This window comes from Erythrolamprus reginae, chromosome 2, assembly GCF_031021105.1.
Source record: "Erythrolamprus reginae isolate rEryReg1 chromosome 2, rEryReg1.hap1, whole genome shotgun sequence".
Taxonomy (NCBI): Eukaryota; Metazoa; Chordata; class Lepidosauria; order Squamata; family Dipsadidae; genus Erythrolamprus; species Erythrolamprus reginae.
In genome coordinates, this window is record NC_091951.1 from 211,285,020 (window position 1) to 211,305,447 (window position 20,428).

At 40.9% G+C, this 20,428-nt stretch overlaps 1 protein-coding gene across 6 annotated transcripts in view; it reads right to left on the bottom strand.

Moving 5' to 3' along the window:
• The window catches only part of CCDC159 (coiled-coil domain containing 159), a 49,836-nt gene extending 29,435 nt beyond the window's left edge, over positions 1-20,401 (bottom strand). For 4 of the 6 annotated variants that reach the window (XR_011558184.1, XM_070741727.1, XM_070741723.1 and 1 more), the window contains exons 1-4: positions 20,296-20,401; positions 13,132-13,224; positions 12,230-12,257; positions 40-116 (exon numbers count right to left, since the gene is read on the bottom strand). Coding sequence is in view for 4 of the 6 variants with exons in the window: in XM_070741727.1 (XP_070597828.1) it covers positions 40-116; positions 12,230-12,257; positions 13,132-13,224; positions 20,296-20,322 (225 nt within the window). In the remaining 2 variants the exon portion in view is untranslated. Of the gene's footprint in view, positions 1-39; positions 117-12,229; positions 12,258-13,131; positions 13,225-20,295 lie in introns of those variants that run through there. The other 2 variants (XM_070741724.1, XM_070741726.1) reach the window with 2 other exon arrangements.
• Between the last annotated feature and the right edge of the window lie 27 nt (positions 20,402-20,428).

Sequence of the window (20,428 nt, forward strand, 5' to 3'; positions counted from 1 at the left end):
CAAGATGACAAGACCTTCAGGTTTATGCCAGCTACATACCTCTGTTTGGGCATGGAGCTGAGCTTTGATAAGCTCTACATCATTTTTCAGTGCCAACTGGAATTCTGGAATTGAAGCTACAAGAGAGACAATTATTCACATACTTTTGCCACATACAAATGTGTAGCTTTGGATCTTTTTCCTCAATAAATTAATGAACAAGTTCAATGTTTCGGACTCATTTGTTTACTGTATTTTTTGGAGTATAAGACACACCAGAGTATAAGGCACACCTAGATTTTAAAGGTGAAAAACAAGGAAAAAAGTATTCTGAACCAAATGGTGTAGTAATATATTATATATATTAATAAAATACCAGTGTAGCAGAATACTTTTTACAACCATGTACACTTTTTAAAGCTTGACAGCTTTAAGACTTGTGGACTTCAACTCCCAGAATTCCTCCTCCAGTCATGCTAACTCAGGAATGGGAGTTGAAGTCCACAAGTCTTAAACTTGCCAAGTTTGAATATCCTTACACCCCTAATCCCTAACCCAGGGGTCTCTAAATTTGGCAGCTTTAAGATTAGCGGACTTCAACCCTCATAATTCCTCCTCCAGTCATGCTAGATGGGATAATTAGAAGGCAAAAAGAGCCCAATTTTTGCAAAACCCCGCCATTTTCACCTTTTTTTTTTTTTTTTTTTTGCAAAATTGGGGTGGGCAAAGAGTCTGGGGTGCTAAGGGGATGGCAAAAATGCCATTTTTGTGAAAAGCGGGCTGCTTTCCATCCATTTATTCACACAAAATTGAGGCATTTTTGCCTTCCCCCAGTCCCCACAAGCACTCTGCAGGCTTCCCAGATTCTTTCCCCACCCCATTTTTGTGGGAAAATGGGCAAAAACTAGCCCGTTTTTTGCAAAAACTGACATTTTTGCCATTCCCCTGCACCCAAGAGATCTCTGAAGGCAGGGGGTGGGGCTTCGGGACATTAAAAAAAGGCTGCATTCGGTGTATAAGATGCACCCACCCTCTTTTAGGGGGGAAAGGGTGCGTCTTCTACCCCAAAATAGTAATGGGGTTCTTTAGTTTTAAGATTTATGTGGAGAATAAGTCATATTTATGCAAAAATACTGAAAATTGAAAAGACTTCACAAAACTTAAGCACCGCTCTAGTTCCTTTTGAAGTAAGTCTGTTATTAATATCAAGCCTTAATTCTGAAAAAATAAAAATAAAAAGCTTCATCTTCACATCTATTTGGAGAATTAATCCGAGACACTACTTGGAAATATTTTGCTTTAGCAGTTATTATTGCTCAAATATTCTGAAGAAGAATCCTAACCTGTAAAAGAAGGGACTGGGATCCATTTTATCTATAAAGGGCACTAAGCATCCCTTTCTAGTGAATGTGGCTTGATGACTCCCAAAAGAAGAGAAGACATTAAGAATTCAAGGAACAGTAGATCCAAGGAGGGCAGTGAAGAAATTGGGTATCTGAATTAATGGCTAGACCAAGTATCAAAACAGAACCAAAAGGGGCATAGCTGAAAGATGATTCTCAGAGTACAAGAATAGGAAAAGAGAACAGAATGGAAAGGGTCAAAAAGCCTACTTATGTGAAAAAGAACCAGAATGTCTTCATTATAGAAATGATAATTATATATTTATTAGATTTGTATGCCGCCCCTTTCCGTAGACTCGGGGCGGCTCACAACACAATAAAAACAGTTTATAACAAATCTAATAATTTACAATATAAAATATTAAAAAAAACCATTATTAAACAAACATACACACAAGCATACCATACATAAATTGTATAGGCCCGGGGGAGATATCTCAGTTCCCCCATGCTGGACGACAAAGGTGGGTTTTAAGGAGTTTGCTAAAGGCGAGGAGGGTAGGGGCAGTTCTAATCTCTGGGGGGAGCTGGTTCCAGAGAGTCGGGGCCACCACAGAGAAGTCTCTTCCCCCAGGCCCCGCCAACCGACATTGTTTAGTTGACGGGACCCGGAGAAGGCCAACTCTGTGGGACCTAATCGGTTGCTGGGATTCGTGCAGCAGAAGGCGGTCTCGGAGATATTCTGGTCCGATGCCATGAAGGGCTTTAACGGTCATAACCAACACTTTGAATTGTGACCGAAAATTGATCGGCAACCAATGCAGACTGCGGAGTGTTGGTGTGACATGGGCATACCTAGGGAAGCCCATGACTGCTCTCGCAGCTGCATTCTGCACGATCTGAAGTTTCCGAACACTTTTCAAAGGTAGCCCCATGTAGAGAGCATTACAGTAGTCGAACCTCGAGGTGATGAGGGCATGAGTGACTGTGAGTAGTGAGTCCCGGTCCAAATAGGACCGCAACTGGTGCACCAGGCGAACCTGGGCAAAGGCCCCCCTCGCCACAGCTGAAAGATGTTTCTCTAATGTGAGCTGTGGATCGAGGAGGACGCCCAAGTTGCGGACCCTCTCCGAGGGGGTGAATAATTCCCCCCCCCAGGGTGATGGACAGACAGGTGGGATTGTCCTTGGGAGGCAAAACCCACAGCCACTCTGTCTTATCAGGGTTGAGTTTGAGTCTGTTGGCACCCATCCAGGCCCCAAAAGCCGCCAGACACCGGCACATCACTTCCACTGCTTCATTGATTGGACATGGGGTGGAGATGTAAAGCTGGGTATCATCAGAGTACTGATGATACCTCACCCCATGCCCTTGGATGATCTCACCCAGCGGTTTCATGTAGATATTGAATAGCAGGGGGGAGAGGACCGACCCCTGAGGCACCCCACAAGGGAGAGACCTCAGGGTCGACCTCTGGCCCCCCATTAACACCGACTGCGACCGACCGGAGAGGTAGGAGGAGAACCACTGAAGAACAGTGCCTCCCACTCCCAACCCCTCCAGCCGGAGCAGAAGGATACCATGGTTGATAGTATCGAAAGCCGCTGAGAGGTCAAGAAGCACCAGGACAGAGGATAAACCCCTCTCCCGGGCCCGCCAGAGATCATCCATCAACGCGACCAAAGCAGTTTCCGGGCTGTAACCGGGCCTGAAACCCGACTGCTGGGGACCTAGATAATCGGCTTCTTCCAAGGACCGCTGGAGCTGGAGTGCCACTACCTTCTCAACAACCTTCCCCATAAAGGGAAGGTTGGAGACTGGACGATAGTTATTAAGTACGGCTCGGTCCAGGGAAGGCTTCTTGAGGAGGGGGCGCACAAGCGCCTCTTTATAGGGTGTTGGAAAGGATCCCCTCCCCAAGGAAACGTTGACAATCTCCTGGACCTAGCTCCGTGTCACCACCCTGCTGGCCGAAACCAGCCAGGAGGGACACGGATCCAGTAAACAGGTGGCGGAACTCACAGCTCCAATGGCCTTGTCCACTTCATCAGGTGTCACCAGATCAAACTCTTCCCAGACAGGTGGACAAGTACGGGCCCCAGTCACCTTGACTGACTCGTTGTCAGTCGACTCTGTTTTCCAATTGGAGTCGAGGTCTGCCCGGATCCGAGCAATTTTATCAGTGAAAAACGTGTTAAAATCCTCGGCACTACTCTGTAAGGGCTCCCCAACTCCCCCCTGGTTAAGAAGGGAGCAGGTCACCCTAAACAGAGCGGCCGGGCGGGATTCTGCTGATGCAATCAAGGCAGCATGCTACGCGCATCTTGCCGCCTTGAGCGCCACTTTGAAAGTCTTAATAAATGCTCTTAGAAACATAGAAACATAGAAGTCTGATGGCAGAAAAAGACCTCATGGTCCATCTAGTCTGCCTTTATACTATTTTCTGTATTTTATCTTAGGATGGATATATGTTTATCCCAGGCATGTTTAAATTCAGTTACTGTGGATTTATCTACCACATCTGCTGGAAGTTTGTTCCAAGGATCGACTACTCTTTCAGTAAAATAATATTTTCTCATGTTGCTTTTGATCTTTCCCCCAACTAACTTCAGATTGTGTCCCCTTGTTCTTGTGTTCACTTTCCTATTAAAAACACTTCCCTCCTGGACCTTATTTAACCCCTTAATATATTTAAATGTTTCGATCATGTCCCCCCTTTTCGTTCTGTCCTCCAGACTATACAGATTGAGTTCATTAAGTCTTTCCTGATACGTTTTATGCTTAAGACCTTCCACCATTCTTGTAGCCCGTCTTTGGACCCGTTCAATTTTGTCAATATCTTTTTGTAGGTGAGGTCTCCAGAACTGAACACAGTATTCCAAATGTGGTCTCACCAGCATTCTATATAGCGGGATCATAATCTCCCTCTTCCTGCTTGTTATACCTCTAGCTATGCAGCCAAGCATCCTACTTGCTTTCCCTACCGCCTGACTGCACTGTTCACCCATTTTGAGACTGACTCAGTGAAGCAACAAGCTTTCCAAGCTTTCCTCCATAAGAGGATTTTTATGGCATAAGCTGCTTACTTTCAACAAATCCCTTCTCATAAAAAGACAGTTTGTATTCCTTTACCCATACTTTTTTCATTCATGCCCGTTTAGGAATATTACCTTTCTTTCTTTTTTTACTAAGATCAGTGTTCTCTTTATTGCTCTACTTCTTTATCTTCTTTCTTCCTTATCTCCCTTTTTCTCCCTCTCCCTTTTATATTTTTGATCTTTAATTATCATTAATTTTTAATTATTATTAATTTTTTTCCCTTTTTTCTCTTTCAAAATCACATTTATATTTTTTCTCTCTTTTAGTATTAAATAGCTATGTGCTAGAATATTGGTTTCTTCCTTTCCCCCCACCTGACCCCCCCTTTAAGGAGACTAGGTACTCACTGAAATATTTTTCTACCTTTCCCCCCCTTCTTTCTTTTTCTTTGTCTTTTCCATTTTCCTTTCCAATTAAACCAAAATAATTAATTACAACATTAATTGAATTGAATTGAATTGATATACTCAATTTCATTATTTTTTTTCTCTTTGTTTCATTTTCTAATTAAGAATATATAAGATTTAGATTAAAATATTTTTTAAAATAAAATAATAACAGTGATTTTGCATGATGAAAGGTTCCCACAGGGCACAGAGTGTGACTTCAGTGACTACATTAACATCCCGAAAACAACCAACTACTCCCGTCCCAAATCCTTCACCCAGGGTCTCCCCAACTTCATCACCGTTACAACAAAGGACCATACCCACAATGTTGGCCAAAGAGAAAGAAAAAGACAAGCCTACGATGGACCCTAACCTCCAGATTATCCAAGAAGCATTGGCAGACATTAAGGCATTACAAACCCAGGCAAAAACTCAAAGTGACACAAACAAAGAAGAAATGAAAACTTACTTACAAGAACTAAGGCAAGAGATGAAGGAGATGAAAGATTAAATTAAAAAATAAATTGCGGAACTTAAAACTGAATTAACTGAAGTGAAAGGAAATGTTGTAGAAATGGACGGAAATATAAAAGTTATCCAACAAAAACTACAAGACAGCGAAAAGAGAATACAAGTGACAGAAGAAAAAATCCAAGATGTGGGACAGAGAGTAGAAGAATAGGAAGACCGCAACTATGCAGCCCGCAGAGACTTTGATATAGCAATAACCAATCTAGAACTCCATTCCACACTACATGGTTTGAGGTTCCAAAACATTGAAGAAGAAAAAGATGAAGATTTGCCTTCAAAAATGGCAGAAGTTATGGGAGCTATTTTGCAGCTGGACCCAACAGACCTCGTAAAAGAAATCGACAAAGTCTACCGAGTCCAGACTGGCTATGTAAGGCGCCACAATTTACCCAGAGAAGTCCACATTAAGTTCACAAGAAGAATCGTTAAAGACGCGATACTGAGATACACAAAAAATGAGTCCCTTAAACGCGATGGGAAAGAAATCACGATTCTGAAACAAGTTCCGAGGAGCGAGAGAGTAGAAGACAATATTATTTTCTTACAAGCATTTTAATCAGAAAGAACATTGTTTTCAGATGGCTGATACCAGAAGGGTTGACCCTAACATGGCAATCAACGAGAGTGAAAATAGAAAGTGTAGAACAAGCAAGATCTTTCTTAGCACGCGGTGGACTGGACAGCACCGCACAAATTCAGATTCAACCAAAGCCTAGCGATGATATGTTGGGGGCTACAGGTGGTGGAGGGGAAGAAGCATTGGTGGTGAAACAGAAACAACTACAGATTTCACAGGACTTAATCTTGGACACTCGACTTCGAGAACCAAAAGAAGCCAAAAGGTACTATAAATAAAGATGACACATGATCTGAAAATATTTTCAGTTAATGTAAATGGACTGAATAACCCAAGGAAGAGAAACCAAGTATTAACTAAACTCTCGAAACAAAAAGCCCAGATAAACATCCTACAAGAAGTCCATATCAAAAAATCAAAAAGAAGTCTCCTCAAAAATTCAAAATTGGGAAAACTATATACTAGTTTGGCCAACCAAAAGAAAAGAGGTGTAGCAATGTATATTGATGAACTAATTGAATCAAAAGAAATATATAATGATGGGGATGGAAGGATTTTGATAGTACAATTAGATCTAGAAACAAAACCACTAACAATTGTCTCAATTTATGCACCAAATGATAATCAAAAACAATTTTATAAAGATTTACATGAAAAAATTAATGAACTATCAATTGAAAATATGATAATAATAGGAGACTTTAATGCAATCTCAGATGACCAAATGGATTACAATGGGAAAAGAAAAGAAAAGAAAAAAAAGGTAATTCTACCGGCGTCATTTTGGAAAATGAGTTCAGAATTAGCATTAAAAGATGTATGGCGAGAACAGCATTTAAAAGATAAACAGTATACTTTTTATTCCAACCCGCATAAGACATGGTCTAGAATCGATATGGCTTGGGCTCCTATACACATAATGGAACAAATAAGTGAAATAGAAATAGAGACAAATACTTGGGCGGACCATAACCCTTTATCCTTATATTGGAAAGGTAAAAGGAGAATAAAGAATTGGTCAATGAATAGAACTATAATAAAAGATCCTGAATATAAGAAATGGATAGAGAAGGAATTAGAGATTTTTTTAAACATAAATAAAAATACAGATACCACACCTCAAAATTTATGGGATACAACTAAAGCATATATACGTGGACTAACAGTATCATTTATAGCAAAAAAAAATAAAGAAAAGAAAAAACATCAAGGAGCATTAATAGAAGAATTAAGAAAATTAGACATTTTAATGCAAAAAGAGGACAAGGATGACAAATTAAAAAACCAGAGAGAATTAATAAGACATAAACTGAGATTAATAGAACAAGAACCAATTGTAGAAAAGATAAAGAGAGCAAAACAAGATTATTTTGAGCATGCGAATAAACCGGGAAGATGGCTGGCATACAAACTAAGAAAAGAGAGAGAAAATAAAATTATAAAAAATTTGATAGATTCGAAAGGTATAATAAAACATAGAATAGAAGATAAAAAGGAAATAGTATTGGAATTTTATAAACAATTATATAAGAAAGAAGAGATAAGTGAGGATTTAATTTTTAAATATCTGGAAAAAATAGAACTTCCAGTTTTAACTGAAACACAACAGCAAAGATTAAATAGACCTATTACAGATGTAGAATTAAAACAATCTATAAAGAATCAAAAAAATAACAAAGCGACTGGTCCAGACGCAATACCAGCTGAATTTTATAAATTAGAATTAGAAATATTGTTTTCAAATATGCTTGAGATATACAGTATAATCAAATATTGACAATAGGTAAATTACCAAAAACCTGGTCAGAAACTTTAATAACTTTAATACATAAGGCTGATACTAAGAAAGAAAAAATTGAAAATTATAGACCCATTTCATTGTTGAACGTTGATTATAAAATCTTTATATCAATATTTGCTAATAGACTTAAAAGTATTATAAATAATATGATACATAGTGATCAAAATGGATTTCTACCAGGAAGACAAATTAAAAATAATTTAAGAATAATAGTCAATATTCTGGAATACTATGAGCAGCATTCAGAAAAGCAAATGGCACTTATATTTTTGGATGCCAAAAAAGCATTTGACAACGTGGATTGGAATTTTATGAAAATACAATTAAATAAGATGGAAGTAGGAACAAATTTTTTTAATATAATAGACGCTATATATTCTGAACAAACTGCTAAAATTATTATAAACAGTGAACAGACAGAAAAAGTAGTTATACAAAGAGGAGTAAGACAAGGTTGCCCAATATCACCATTGTTATTTATTCTAACTTTAGAAGCGTTGTTGATAAAAATAAGAGTGGATAAGGAAATAAAAGGATTGGAAATCAGAAAAGAAACTTATAAAATACAAGCATTTGCTGACGATGTAGTGTTTGTTTTGGAGGACCCAATAGAATCTATTTCAAATTTAATAAATGTGATCGAAGAATATGGGAAAGTTGCAGGATTGAAAATAAACAAGGAAAAGACACAGATATTAACAAAAAATATGACTGAAATACAGAGAAAATATTTAGGAGACTTATCAAACATGAAGATCACGAAAAAAGTGAAATATTTAGGGATATGGATGACTTCTAAAGCCTTATCCTTAAAAAATGATAATTATCTAAAATTATTAAGTCAGATCAAAAAAGACTTAGAAATATGGAGTAATTTACAATTATCACTCGTAGGAAGAATCTCCACAGTTAAAATGAATATTGTTCCAAAAATATTGTTTCTTTTCCAAGTGATCCCAATAAATCCAGGTACGAAATTCTTTGCCGAATTGAATAAGATAATAAGAAAATTTATTTGGCAAGGCAAAAAATCAAGAATAAAACAAAATTCACTAGAAGATCGTAAGGAAAGAGGAGGCCTAGGTCTCCCAAATTGGAAACTATATTATCATGCCACAGCCTTGACATGGATAAAAGAATGGCTGACATTAGAAAATCAAAGATTGCTCAATCTAGAAGGCCACGACTTGATGGTCGGATGGCACGCATTTGTATGGTATGACAAATTAAAAACTCACTCATATTTCAAAAACAATGTTATTAGAAAAGCATTAATAGAAGTGTGGAATGAAATAAAGAAAAATCACTTTTTAGTTATGCCAGAAATCACTACCCCTAAATCCTTTTCTTTTGAAGTTTTGCTAACACAGAACTGCCAATACAATACTCAGATTGAGGATTCCTTTTCCCCAAGTGCATTATTTTACATTTGGAAACATTAAACTGCAGTTTCCATTGCTTTGACCATTTATTTAGTAAAGCTAAAACATTTACCATATTACAGACCCCTCCAGGAATATCAACCCTATTGCACACTTTAGAGTCATCGGCAAATAGGCAAACCTTCCCTACCAGACCTTCCCCTATGTCACTCACAAACATATTAAAAAGAATAGGACCCAGAACAGACCCTTGTGGCACACCGCTTGTAACCTGACTCTGCTCAGAATACTCGCCATTAACAATAACTCTTTGATGTCTACGCTTCAGCCAGCTGCAAATCCATTGAACTATCCAGGGATTAAGTCCAATCTTCACTAATTTATCTATCAGCTCTTTATGTGGAACCGTATCAAAGGCTTTGCTGAAGTCCAGGTAGGCAATATCCACGGCACCACCTTCATCCAACACCTTTGTGACATAGTCAAAGAAATCAATGAGATTAGTCTGACATGATTTGCCTTGAGTAAAGCCATGCTGATTTGGGTCCAATAAGTTATTGTTTTTTAGGTGCTGATTTATCCTCTTTTTGAGTAGAGTCTCCATCATTTTAACTACAACTGATGTCAAGCTAACTGGCCTGTAGTTACCAGCTTCTTCTCTTACAAGTGTTCGATCGGATTCAGACTTACTCTTCCTCCATCGCTTCTCTAGACGTCTCTTCTGGCGTTTCAACTCCCGGAGCTCCTCGTTGAACCATGGAGCTCTACGGGGTCTAGCGCCACGGAGAGGTCACAAAGGCGCAATCCGATCAAGAGCCTCCGCTGCAGCCTTGTTCCAGGCCTCCGCAAGAAACTCTGCTGAACTGTGGATGAGTGAATCTGGAATAACCCCAAGCGCCGTCTGAAAGCCCTCTGGGTCCATCAGACATCTGGGGCGGAACATCTTAATCGGTTCCGCCTCCCTGCGGGGAAGGATTGGAGCCAGGAAGTCAAGCCATAGTAGAAAATGGTCCAACCATGACAAAGGCAACGCTTCTAAGCCCCTTAGTCTCAGACCATTACTCAATTGCTCGGAGAGGAATATCATGTCAGGTGCGTGTCCTCTCTCGTGAGTCGGACCCTGAACTACTTGAGTCAGGTCCATGGCTGTCATGGTGGCCATGAACTCCTGTGCCAGTCCAGAAGCTTCGCCGAGTGACGGCAGATTGAAGTCCCCCAAGACAATAAGTCTGGGGAACTCCACCGCCAACCCGGCTACCTCCTCGAGTAGCACAGGCAGGGCTTTTGACACACAGCTGGGAGGCAGGTACGTGAGAAACAAGCCCACCTGAACCCCTAAGTCCAACTTCATCAAGAGAGACTCGCAACCCGCAATCTCTGGAGCAATGAGTCTACGTAGGCAAAGGTTCTCCCTGGCTATAATAGCCACTCCTCCCCCCCTTCCCTGGGGTCGAGGTTGATGCCATATCTGAAACCCGGCTGGGCAGATTTCAGAGAGAGGAACTCCTCCCTCTGGGCCCAGCCAGGTTTCAGTAATACATGCCAGGTCGGCCTCCTCATCCAGGATCAGATCCTGGATGAGGAGAGCATTATTTACCACCGACCTGGCATTGAGTAGCAGCAACCTGAGCGCAGGGCCAGAATTACACTCATCACCAGTGCCCAAGATTGGGCTCACGGAGCCAGAACAAGGGATCGTTATTAAGCAACGATCCCTCGTTCCCCTGGAATGGCTAACTCCGTGGCCCCGCCATATCTGCCTCTCCCCAGCAACACCGGAATATTCCGACCCTCTGTCACCCCAGAGATAGGTGCCCCCTTCCCTCCCACCTCTCCAGCGTCAGGTGGGCCAAATCTATCATTCATACTATTTCCATTCATCTCATCCATACCATAGCACCACCCACCCCAACCATCCCACTCATACCAATCATTCATCCCATGCCCAATATTACATCCATCCCAGTCATCCATTAAGAATCCCCCCAATAATATTAAAAATAGATTAAATTAGTAGTAATTAAAAGCACTAATAAAATATATCACAATATATAAATATGAAATAAAAATAGAAAAATTTATATTAAGCTAATATTGATATTGATAATATAAAATCAGATCTTAATCATTATTAAGTTCCAAAAAAGTCTAGTATGAGACCCTGATGGATAGTCCAGGTCCCCAAATGTCCAGGTTTCTGGGTAAAAATGACCACTACAATGCTGGTTGCTGCCACCAACCAGCATCCCCAGTTCATGTCCATGTGGTTGGCTATTGTCTCCTGGGACTTCTCTGTCTTTATATCTCTCCTGACTCCTATCAATCCCTCCGGTCACTCCCCAATGTCCGTTGTTCCTCTCAGGAGGCATCCACAGTTTTTCACACTTGCCACCTCTCCAGTCGCTGTGGTGTTGCTCAGTGTCCTTAAGGCTTTTTCAAGGCACCAGCAGACTCCTCCCACATATACACAGGGAAGTTTCTCAGGCACTTCTCGCAGGGATGGCTGGATGTTATTCAGCATCTTTGAGGCTTTTTCAAGGCACCAGCAGACTCCTCCCACGCACACACAGGGAAGTCTCTCAGGCACTTCTCCCAGGGATGGCTGGATGGAAACTAAAAGGATGGTTTGTCAAGAGAAGACATACCAAAACCTAGACTTTCTCAACTGATGCTCTCCATATGGATTATATAGCTAGCATGGACAATGATTGGACTTCTAATCCAACACTTCTGAAGGACACTGGCTCAAAGTAAACAGGAGGCGGATTCAAGAAGGCATCACCTTAGATATGGAAGAGAGACTATTCACAGAAACCTTGAATAAAGACTGAACAAGTTCAGGGATTCCCAGAGATTTACAGAAATGTTTGTACAATGCTTTTGCATTCAGATTAAAGAGACCAGAAAAATAAGAGAAGGAGAAGAAAGAATGAGAGAGGTAGGAAAAGAGGGGAAAAGAAACTCACTTTAAGAAAAAGTCCAATATCTGCCCCCCTCCCCTCGTTTATTTCATGACAATTCAGTGGAGGCATGTTTGACCTTGAACCCCCTTTCAATTATAATATACATATTTTAAATATATCAATTGGTAGATTTAGCAAAAGCTCAAAAAGGACCATGCTGCCTACCTTGTGGCTCCAGCCCAGCGAACTGCGCCTGGAAAAGAAAACTCCCATCACTCAGTGAAGCAACAAGCTTTCCAAGCTTTCCTCCATAAGAGGACTTTTATGGCATAAGCTGCTTACTTTCAACAAATCCCTTCTCATAAAAAGACAGCTTGTATTCCTTTACCCATACTTTTTTCATTCATGCCCGTTTAGGAATATTACCTTTCTTTCTTTTTTTACTAAGATCAGTGTTCTCTTTATTGCTCTGCCTGCAAAAGAATTGGACCATCCGCTTGTCAAAATTTCAGAAGTGAGAGGGTAAACAATCAGGAGTCTGGAAACACCTTTTTTGATTAACAAGTTCCATTAAAATGTATAAGCTTTCATCAGCTGCAGTTCAATTCTCAGCTGCACAGAGCACTGTCAGTATTTCTCAACCTTGACAACTTTAAGATATGAGGATTTCAATTCCCAGAATTCCCTAGCAATCACAAGAGCACCCATAAGATTAGAGTTGCCTTCACATGCTCTTCTAATATGCTATATGCCATCATCTGCTAGCAATGCCCATTTTAATTCTACATAGAATAAAATTTCCATCTGCATTTTGACCATTAACATACTTTTTAAATTCATGTCTGGGCAGTAATAAGAGTAATCTGAGTTTAAAATGGTTTCAAATTAGGATCCAAGATATTTAAGCTTCCATTTCACCACACTGCAATTCAGAAGATAAACAATTCAAATATTTTTTATTTCAAGAGCATACGTGAGGTTGTACGCTCAGTGGCCTGGCCATAGCTGGTTACTTGTCAATTTGGCAGGTTTTATCTTGAAGGAGTAAATGTTTACCCCAATGTCTTTTGAGCAAAACACAAACACTATTTCTTTGCTACATTCTTGTAATCCAAAAAGATACCTACTGTTGATGCAGGGCTGCTTGCCCGAGCTAAGCACCAGTTAGGAGAGTCGATGTGATTCTGTTCATCTTTGGCAAATGTCATTGTAGCTGACCTCTAAGACAGAGAAACAGAGACCTTAATTTAGAAGCAGAAGCAAATATATAAGAACAAGCATATATTTTCAGAGAAACATAGAAGACTGACGGCAGAAAAAGACCTCATGATCCATCTAGTCTGCCCTTATACTATTTTTTGTATTTTATCTTAGGATGGATATATGTTTATCCCAGGCATGTTTAAATTCAGTTACTGTGGATTTACCAACCACATGTGCTGGAAGTTTGTTCCAAGGATCTACTACTCTTTCAGTAAAATAATATTTTCTCATGTTGCTTTTGATCTTTCCGGCAACTAAGTTCAGATTGTGCCCCCTTGTTCTTGTGTTCACTTTCCTATTAAAAACACTTCCCTCCTGAACCTTATTTAACCGTTTGACATATTTAAATGTTTTGATCATGTCCCCCCTTTTCCTTCTTTCCTCCAGACTATGCAGATTGAGTTCATTAAGTCTTGCCCGATACGTTTTACGCTTAAGACCTTCCACCATTCTTGTAGCCCGTCTTTGGACCAGTTCAATTTTGTCAATATCTTTTTGTAGGTGAGGTCTCCAGAACTGAACACAGTATTCCAAATGTGGTCTCACCAGTGCTCTATATAGCGGGATCACAATCTCCTTTTTCCTGCTTGTTATACCTCTAGCTATACTTGCTTCCTACTTGCTTTTCCTACCGCCCGACCACACTGCTCACCCATTTTGAGACTGTCAGAAATCACTACCCCTAAATCCTTCTCTTCTGAAGTTTTTGCTAACACAGAACTGCCAATACAATACTCCGAATGAGGATTCCTTTTCCCCAAGTGCATTATTTTACATGTGGAAACATTAAACTGCAGTTTCCATTGCTTTGACCATTTATCTAGTAAACCTAAATCAAATTTGAAAGAACTAATAAAGAAATAAAGGGAGACTAGTATAGATCTATTTCAAGCTATTTAGCTCTCATCATCTAGCCATACCCTTCTAGGATTCGAACCTGGACTACTTGCCTTGTTAGGCAATGTTTTTGCCCTCTAAGGCTAAGCCACAAGTTCTCTTCCCTTATCAGCTGAGCCAGGAGAAAGATTAAATGTTTTTCTGTTGAGTAACCTGGTATACCCAAATATGGGAGGGAGTTTGAAAACATGGTTTGTAGCTTGCATGACCTCTGGAGTGGGGCTGAAAAGCAAAAGTATGCTCCCTCCCATATTTGGGTATACCAGATGACTCAACAGAAAATTACATGCGCACACACACACACATACACATAGTGCAACTTCAATGCCTACAGGCTACCTACAAACTTTGGCCTTGGCAAAAAATCATTACGAGAACAAAAAAAGCAATTTAAGACATCCCTTTCCTGAATAATTTCCTGACTATGGTAGAAAAAATCAAGCTATACTGAAAATGCCATCTCACCCCATTAGCCCCTGTAGACTTGATCTGAATAAACTGGGATCTTCAATTATTGATATGATGTAAAAATATATTTAACCATAGCTTCTCTTTAATAGCTGGGTATATCTCACATACATTCTGCTGTTCAGAATTTCACTCAGCAATTTAGAGAAATAATTATGTAGGGCATAATACTTTAAGTTTTAAAAATTATTTTAAACCTTGTTGAACTTAAACATATATTATTCACTTACGTATTGCATTTCCTTTTTAATTTTCTGTGTGTTTAACTACTCTTGGAAAGGTATACATAATTGGATGGACCCTCTGAGATCATATATATAATTTTATTAAAGAGAATAAAACAATACAAATTTTGAAATAAAAAGTAAAAAATATTGTGAAAATGATTTTTTTAAATGGAAAATAAAGGAAGAAAATGTTATAAAGAAACAGCTTCTGATCTTACATTTATATTTACACCACCCCCTATAAGGTTACAAAATAATTTCTTTCTTCTATAGTCTACCCTTTTAAGTCCTCAAACCCATAAATCACTAGTTCATGTTTTATTTTCAGAAAATTCTAAATTATATCCATTAGATGCTTCTAGTCACTAATAAATGTGGTTATTGCCCTTTCTCTAATCAGATAAGTAAATGTTGCCATCTCTGTTCATTCTATCATCTTCATCAATCATTCATCAATTGTGAGTACGTATTTCAGTCTTCCTGAAATACCATTCAGAGTGCATATACCATAGTTATGTTTATAAAAGCAGACTTTCATAATTCTTTTCTAACTGTTTATTTATTAGTCCCAACAAAGTTAAAACTATTAATATTCAAAATTCTTTGTATCATTGTATGTATAAGAACTCAGAATTTTCTAACTATTTTACAAGTCCACCAGGCATGATAAAATGACCCTTTATGTTTGATCCTTGTTTTTATATAAAAGATTTTTTAATTTTTCTCCACAAACTCCATCCACATATCAATATACACACACCTTGAAATATATCAATAACATACATGTACATACATTTTAAATCAATCAATCATAAACCAATATCCTGTTTGCACCAATTTTCAGCTCCTTTTCATCAGTCTGTCTTTTGCAATCCTCACCTCTATCTTTCTCTCTTCTTCCTATTTTCTTACTCCTCTCTTTTTCCTCCCCTCCATTCATCTCTCTGCTACCTCTCTTCTTCTCTCCCACTTCTATTTTCTCCCAATTCTTCTCTCTCCTCTCTCCTCTCCCTTCACTTTCTACTTCCTCTTCCTCCCTCTTTTACCTTTCCTTATGTGCTTCTCCTCCTCACTCACATCATTTTTGACAGACTGATATTGTCTTCCCAACTTTTAATCTAATGGTGACCCTCCACAAATGGATGTGGGGTCATTTTGGAACTGTTGAAAGGACTGTGTTGTAGACTAAAGATAGATGAAGTCATATTCCTCCCCCTTTGTTGAGAGAGAACTTTTCAATTTTGACACAGATGGCCTCTTTGAACCCTCTTTCAAACCAGAGGTTCTCTCTGTCCAAAATATGGACTTTGTTGTCTTCAAAAGAGTGGCTTGTGTATTTTAAATGCAGATGGACTGTTAAATCTAATCCTGATGTGTTTGTTCTCCTATGTTGTGCCACGTGTTTTTGATGTACAGATCTGCCTACCAACTGAAGGCCTGCCTACCAGCACATATGGGAAAGAAAAAGAATATTGTTTGTTTGATTGATTGATTGAATGATTGATTGATTGGTTGGTTTGATTTGAATGCCACCCCTCTCGGAGGACTTGGGGCAGCTCACAACATGTCCAAAACATATACCATATACATATCTAAAAATCCAATTACCGTATTTTTAGGTGGGCTAATTAAGACTCAGGACTGCAGAAAAGGATAGGCAGCGTCTTCCATCACCACCACTACCACCATCCCCAAAGACCCACAAACTGGCACTCGCTTAGGCGCCAACCCGTTCCCACGGCAACAGGTTGGTGAACAAGGGTCCCAAACATACAGCCACCACTTCCTCTGGGGCGCTCGGGTCCTACCTCCTTTGGTAGCCACGCCAAGTTTCAGCATGGGGAAAGCTGAGCTTCTGTCCTCCGTTCGTCTCGTGTGGAGGGATTGAGAGTGCCCAGCTTTCCTTCCCCCTCCCCGGCCGTCGAGGAGACCAGCCACCACCTTTGTTGGTGGAGGAGAGGAGGCGGTGGCAGCCACGCCGGCAGAACAACCCAGGAGGCCCTTTTCTTTGCTGCAGCAGGCCCTGCAAGACCTTCCCCATAGCACTTGGGTCGTGCAGATAAGAAAGAGAACGCCTGGCTGAGGCAGGGGCGGGCAGGTTCAAGGGCGCTCCGAGGGGGAAATCACCTTAGCAATAGCCACCACCACTAATGATGCCTCTGCTTTGCTGCTGGTATAGGGCTGAGCCACTCTCCCAAGCCACATTTTGGCCTGCTGGGAGGGCTCCTCAGCCGAGGGGAAAAGTCTGGCAGGTCCTGGGGGACCGCCCTTTCCCTTAGTGACTTAGCGGCTCTAGCAACCGAGTTTCCCGCTCCCGCTCTTCCTACAGGGAGGAGAAGCCTCTCGGATCCTCCGAAGGGTTCCAGAACGAGAAAGCACGGAGCGGAGGCTCAGACAGTTTATTATACGGGAACTTTTATGTCTTAGGTAAAGTGATAATTCAGAAAGAGGGAGTCTCAAAAGGAGTCAGGGGAGGTGGGCTGTGGAGAGCATTGGATACTGTCAATAATAGCCTGAAGCTGAGCGAGCTTTGGGGGGATGGTTGTTTAGGTGGCCCTTAAAGCAATGGAAGTTATTACACTTCAGTTTTATTTTTGGCTCTTCACGACTGACCTATGAGAGAGAGAGAAACAAAAGAAAAGGGGCAAAATGGAATAAAAGTCTTGAAAACAAGGTTTTGTTTTTATACTTCGAGCCCCCCCCCCCCCCCCCCACACACACAGGGATCTGGTCCAGGGATCTCCAACGTTGGCCACTTTACAACTTGTGGACTTCAATTCCCAGAGTTCCTCAGCCAGCAAAGGTGGCTGAGGAACTCTGGAAGTTGTAGTCCACAAGTCTTAAAAGTTGCCAATGTTGAGGATCCCTGCTTTAGAAACACTCTTTTTAAGGAATATTTCAGGTTTATCATCATTACCATATATTTCCATGCACTTCAATTGTGAAAATTGGAGTGCTCAAGACAGGGGTCTTTAAAAACCTCATGGTATAGTAGTAATGTTAAGGCAACCTCAGCAAGGAACTCTTCTGTGACTAAAGGAACAACTGACAAAATGAATTGTCCTCATTTGTTTGTTTTGTTTGTCTGTTTGTTTGAGTTAGGGGTTAGGAGTGCAAAGGTCTTCAAACCTGGCAAGTTTAAGGCTCGTGGACTTCAACTCCCATTTCAGAGCTAGCATGACTGATAGAGGAATTCTGGGAGTTGAAGTCCACAAGTTTTGAAGCTGTCAAGTTTGAAATTTGTAAAAAGTGTACATGGTTTTAAAAAGTGTACATGGTTTCAAAAAGTATACATGGTCGTAAAAAGTATTCTGCTATACTGGTATTTTATTAAACAATATAATTCTACACCATTTGGTTCAGATACTTTTTTCCTTGTTTTCCGCCTCTAAAATCTTGGTGCATCTAATACACCGGTGCGTCTTGTAAACCAAAAAATACAGTAATATACTAAAAAACTTTAAAAACTCTAATAAGTTTTAAAATCATTCATTCCCATTCACACAGCAAAACATACTACACTCATCGGCCAGGGGGCTAGGGTCCAATGGCCCCAAGCCCGGAGGCATAAGTAGGTCTTTAAGCTTTTATGGAAGGCGGGGAGGGTGGGGGCTGTGTGAATCTCTGGGGGGAGCTGATTCCAGAGGGCTGGCCCCCCTAAAAAGAAACTCTTCCCCTAGGTCCTACCAAATGACATTGTCTAGTTGACGGGACCTGGAGAAGGTCGACTCTGTGGGACCTAACCAGTCGCTGAGACTCATGCGGCAGAAGGCGGTCCCGGAGGTAATCTGGCCCGATGCTATGTAGGGCTTTATAGGTCATAACCAACACTTTGAATTATGTGCAGAAACTAATCGACAGCCAATGCAGTCCACAGAGTGCTGGAAAAATATGGGTATGCCTTGGAAGGCTCATAACCGCTCGCGTGGCTCTATTTTCGATTATTTTAAGTTTCCGAACATTCTTCAAAGATAGCCCTATGTAGAGATCATTGCAGTAATCAAATCTTGAGGTGATGAGGGCATGAGTGACTGTGAGTAGAGACTCCCTGTACAAATAGGGCTGCAACTGGTGCACCAGGCGAACCTGGGCAAACGCCCCCCTCGCCACAGCCGAAAGATGGTGTTCTAAAATCAGCTGTGGATCGAGGAGGACACCCAAATTGCAGACCCTCTCTGAGGGGGTCAGCAATTTCCCTCCCTCCCCCATGGAAATGGACGGCCAGATGGACGAGTCCCTGGGAGGCAGTACCCACAGCCACTCCGTCTTGTCAGGATTGAGTTTGAGCCTGTTAGCACCCACATCAAGGAAGCTCTCAGAATATGTGGCTATCCCAAGTAGGACTTTATCAAACTCAAACAAGATCCTTCAAGAGCACCTCCGTAACAGACAAGGACGAGAACATTGTCATTCTGTACAGTGCGGGCATATCAAAAGAGCTCAGGAGGATCTTCGGTCAACATAAATACACGCACACTTATAAGCCAAAAATATACTAAGGCAGAAACCTGTCCACCCCAAGGATAAAACACCAAGACAGAAACTGAGCAACATGGTATATGCAGTGCAATGCAGTGAGCCACGAGCAGATCTATACATTGGGAAACAAAACAACCACACCATAAACACAGGGCACAATGTGGGATAACAAATCCATCAGGACAAGATTCAGCAATCCATCTGTATTTAAAAGACATAGGCCACTCTTTTGAAGATAACAAAGTCCTTATTTTTGAGAGAGAGTATCACTAGTTTGAAAGAGGGGTTAAAGAGGTCATCTATGTCAAAATTGGACAGCCCTCTCTCAAAAGAGGGGATGGGATACAGCATCATCTATCTCCAGTCTATGGCACAGTCCTTCAAGCAATTCCAAGAAAGCTCCACATCCATTTGCACTACTCAGGGGACCCTGAACTCACAGGTGGCCTCAACGACTGTCTAAAAAGAATGCAAATGACCAGCTGTCTGCAAGGAGTATAAATCCTTCCATTCCACATCATCTGCTCAGAGCTGAAGAAGCTTCTTGGATGAGAAGTGAAACATCTTCAAAGAAAAAACAGTAAATACAGTTGCCTCTTGAAAAAAGCACCTTTGGGATAACTATGACCTGGATGACTGAGAATACAGTATTGGCATTAAGAAGAGAACAGACATCTACTGGACTAGACAGTATGTTTTAGACCTAGATTAAGTTCGCCCAGTTTCTTGCTGGGGACGGCCTGCAATTCAGCACTGCATGTTTTGTGCACTGATCCAGGATCGGCACTTCTTCAGGCAGGCAAGAAGCAGCAAGAAGACTGCGATGTTGAAAAGAGGCGTGAAGAAAGTTCTGCACCTCTGGAACGGGGAGAAAAGGGCTTTGGGACACCCCTTCCAGCCCGTCCTGAATTCCTGCCCCTGAGATCTGCCCCTTACACCACCCCGCGATTCCTTTACCGTTGCGACCATCTTCCCGTCCATCATCCAGCTCTGTCGATGGTCTCCTGGCCCAAACCAGAAAGCGAGGAAGTTTAGCAGCGATTCAATGTGCAAACAAAGGGGCGTGGTCATCCGTGGCTACGCCTCCCTT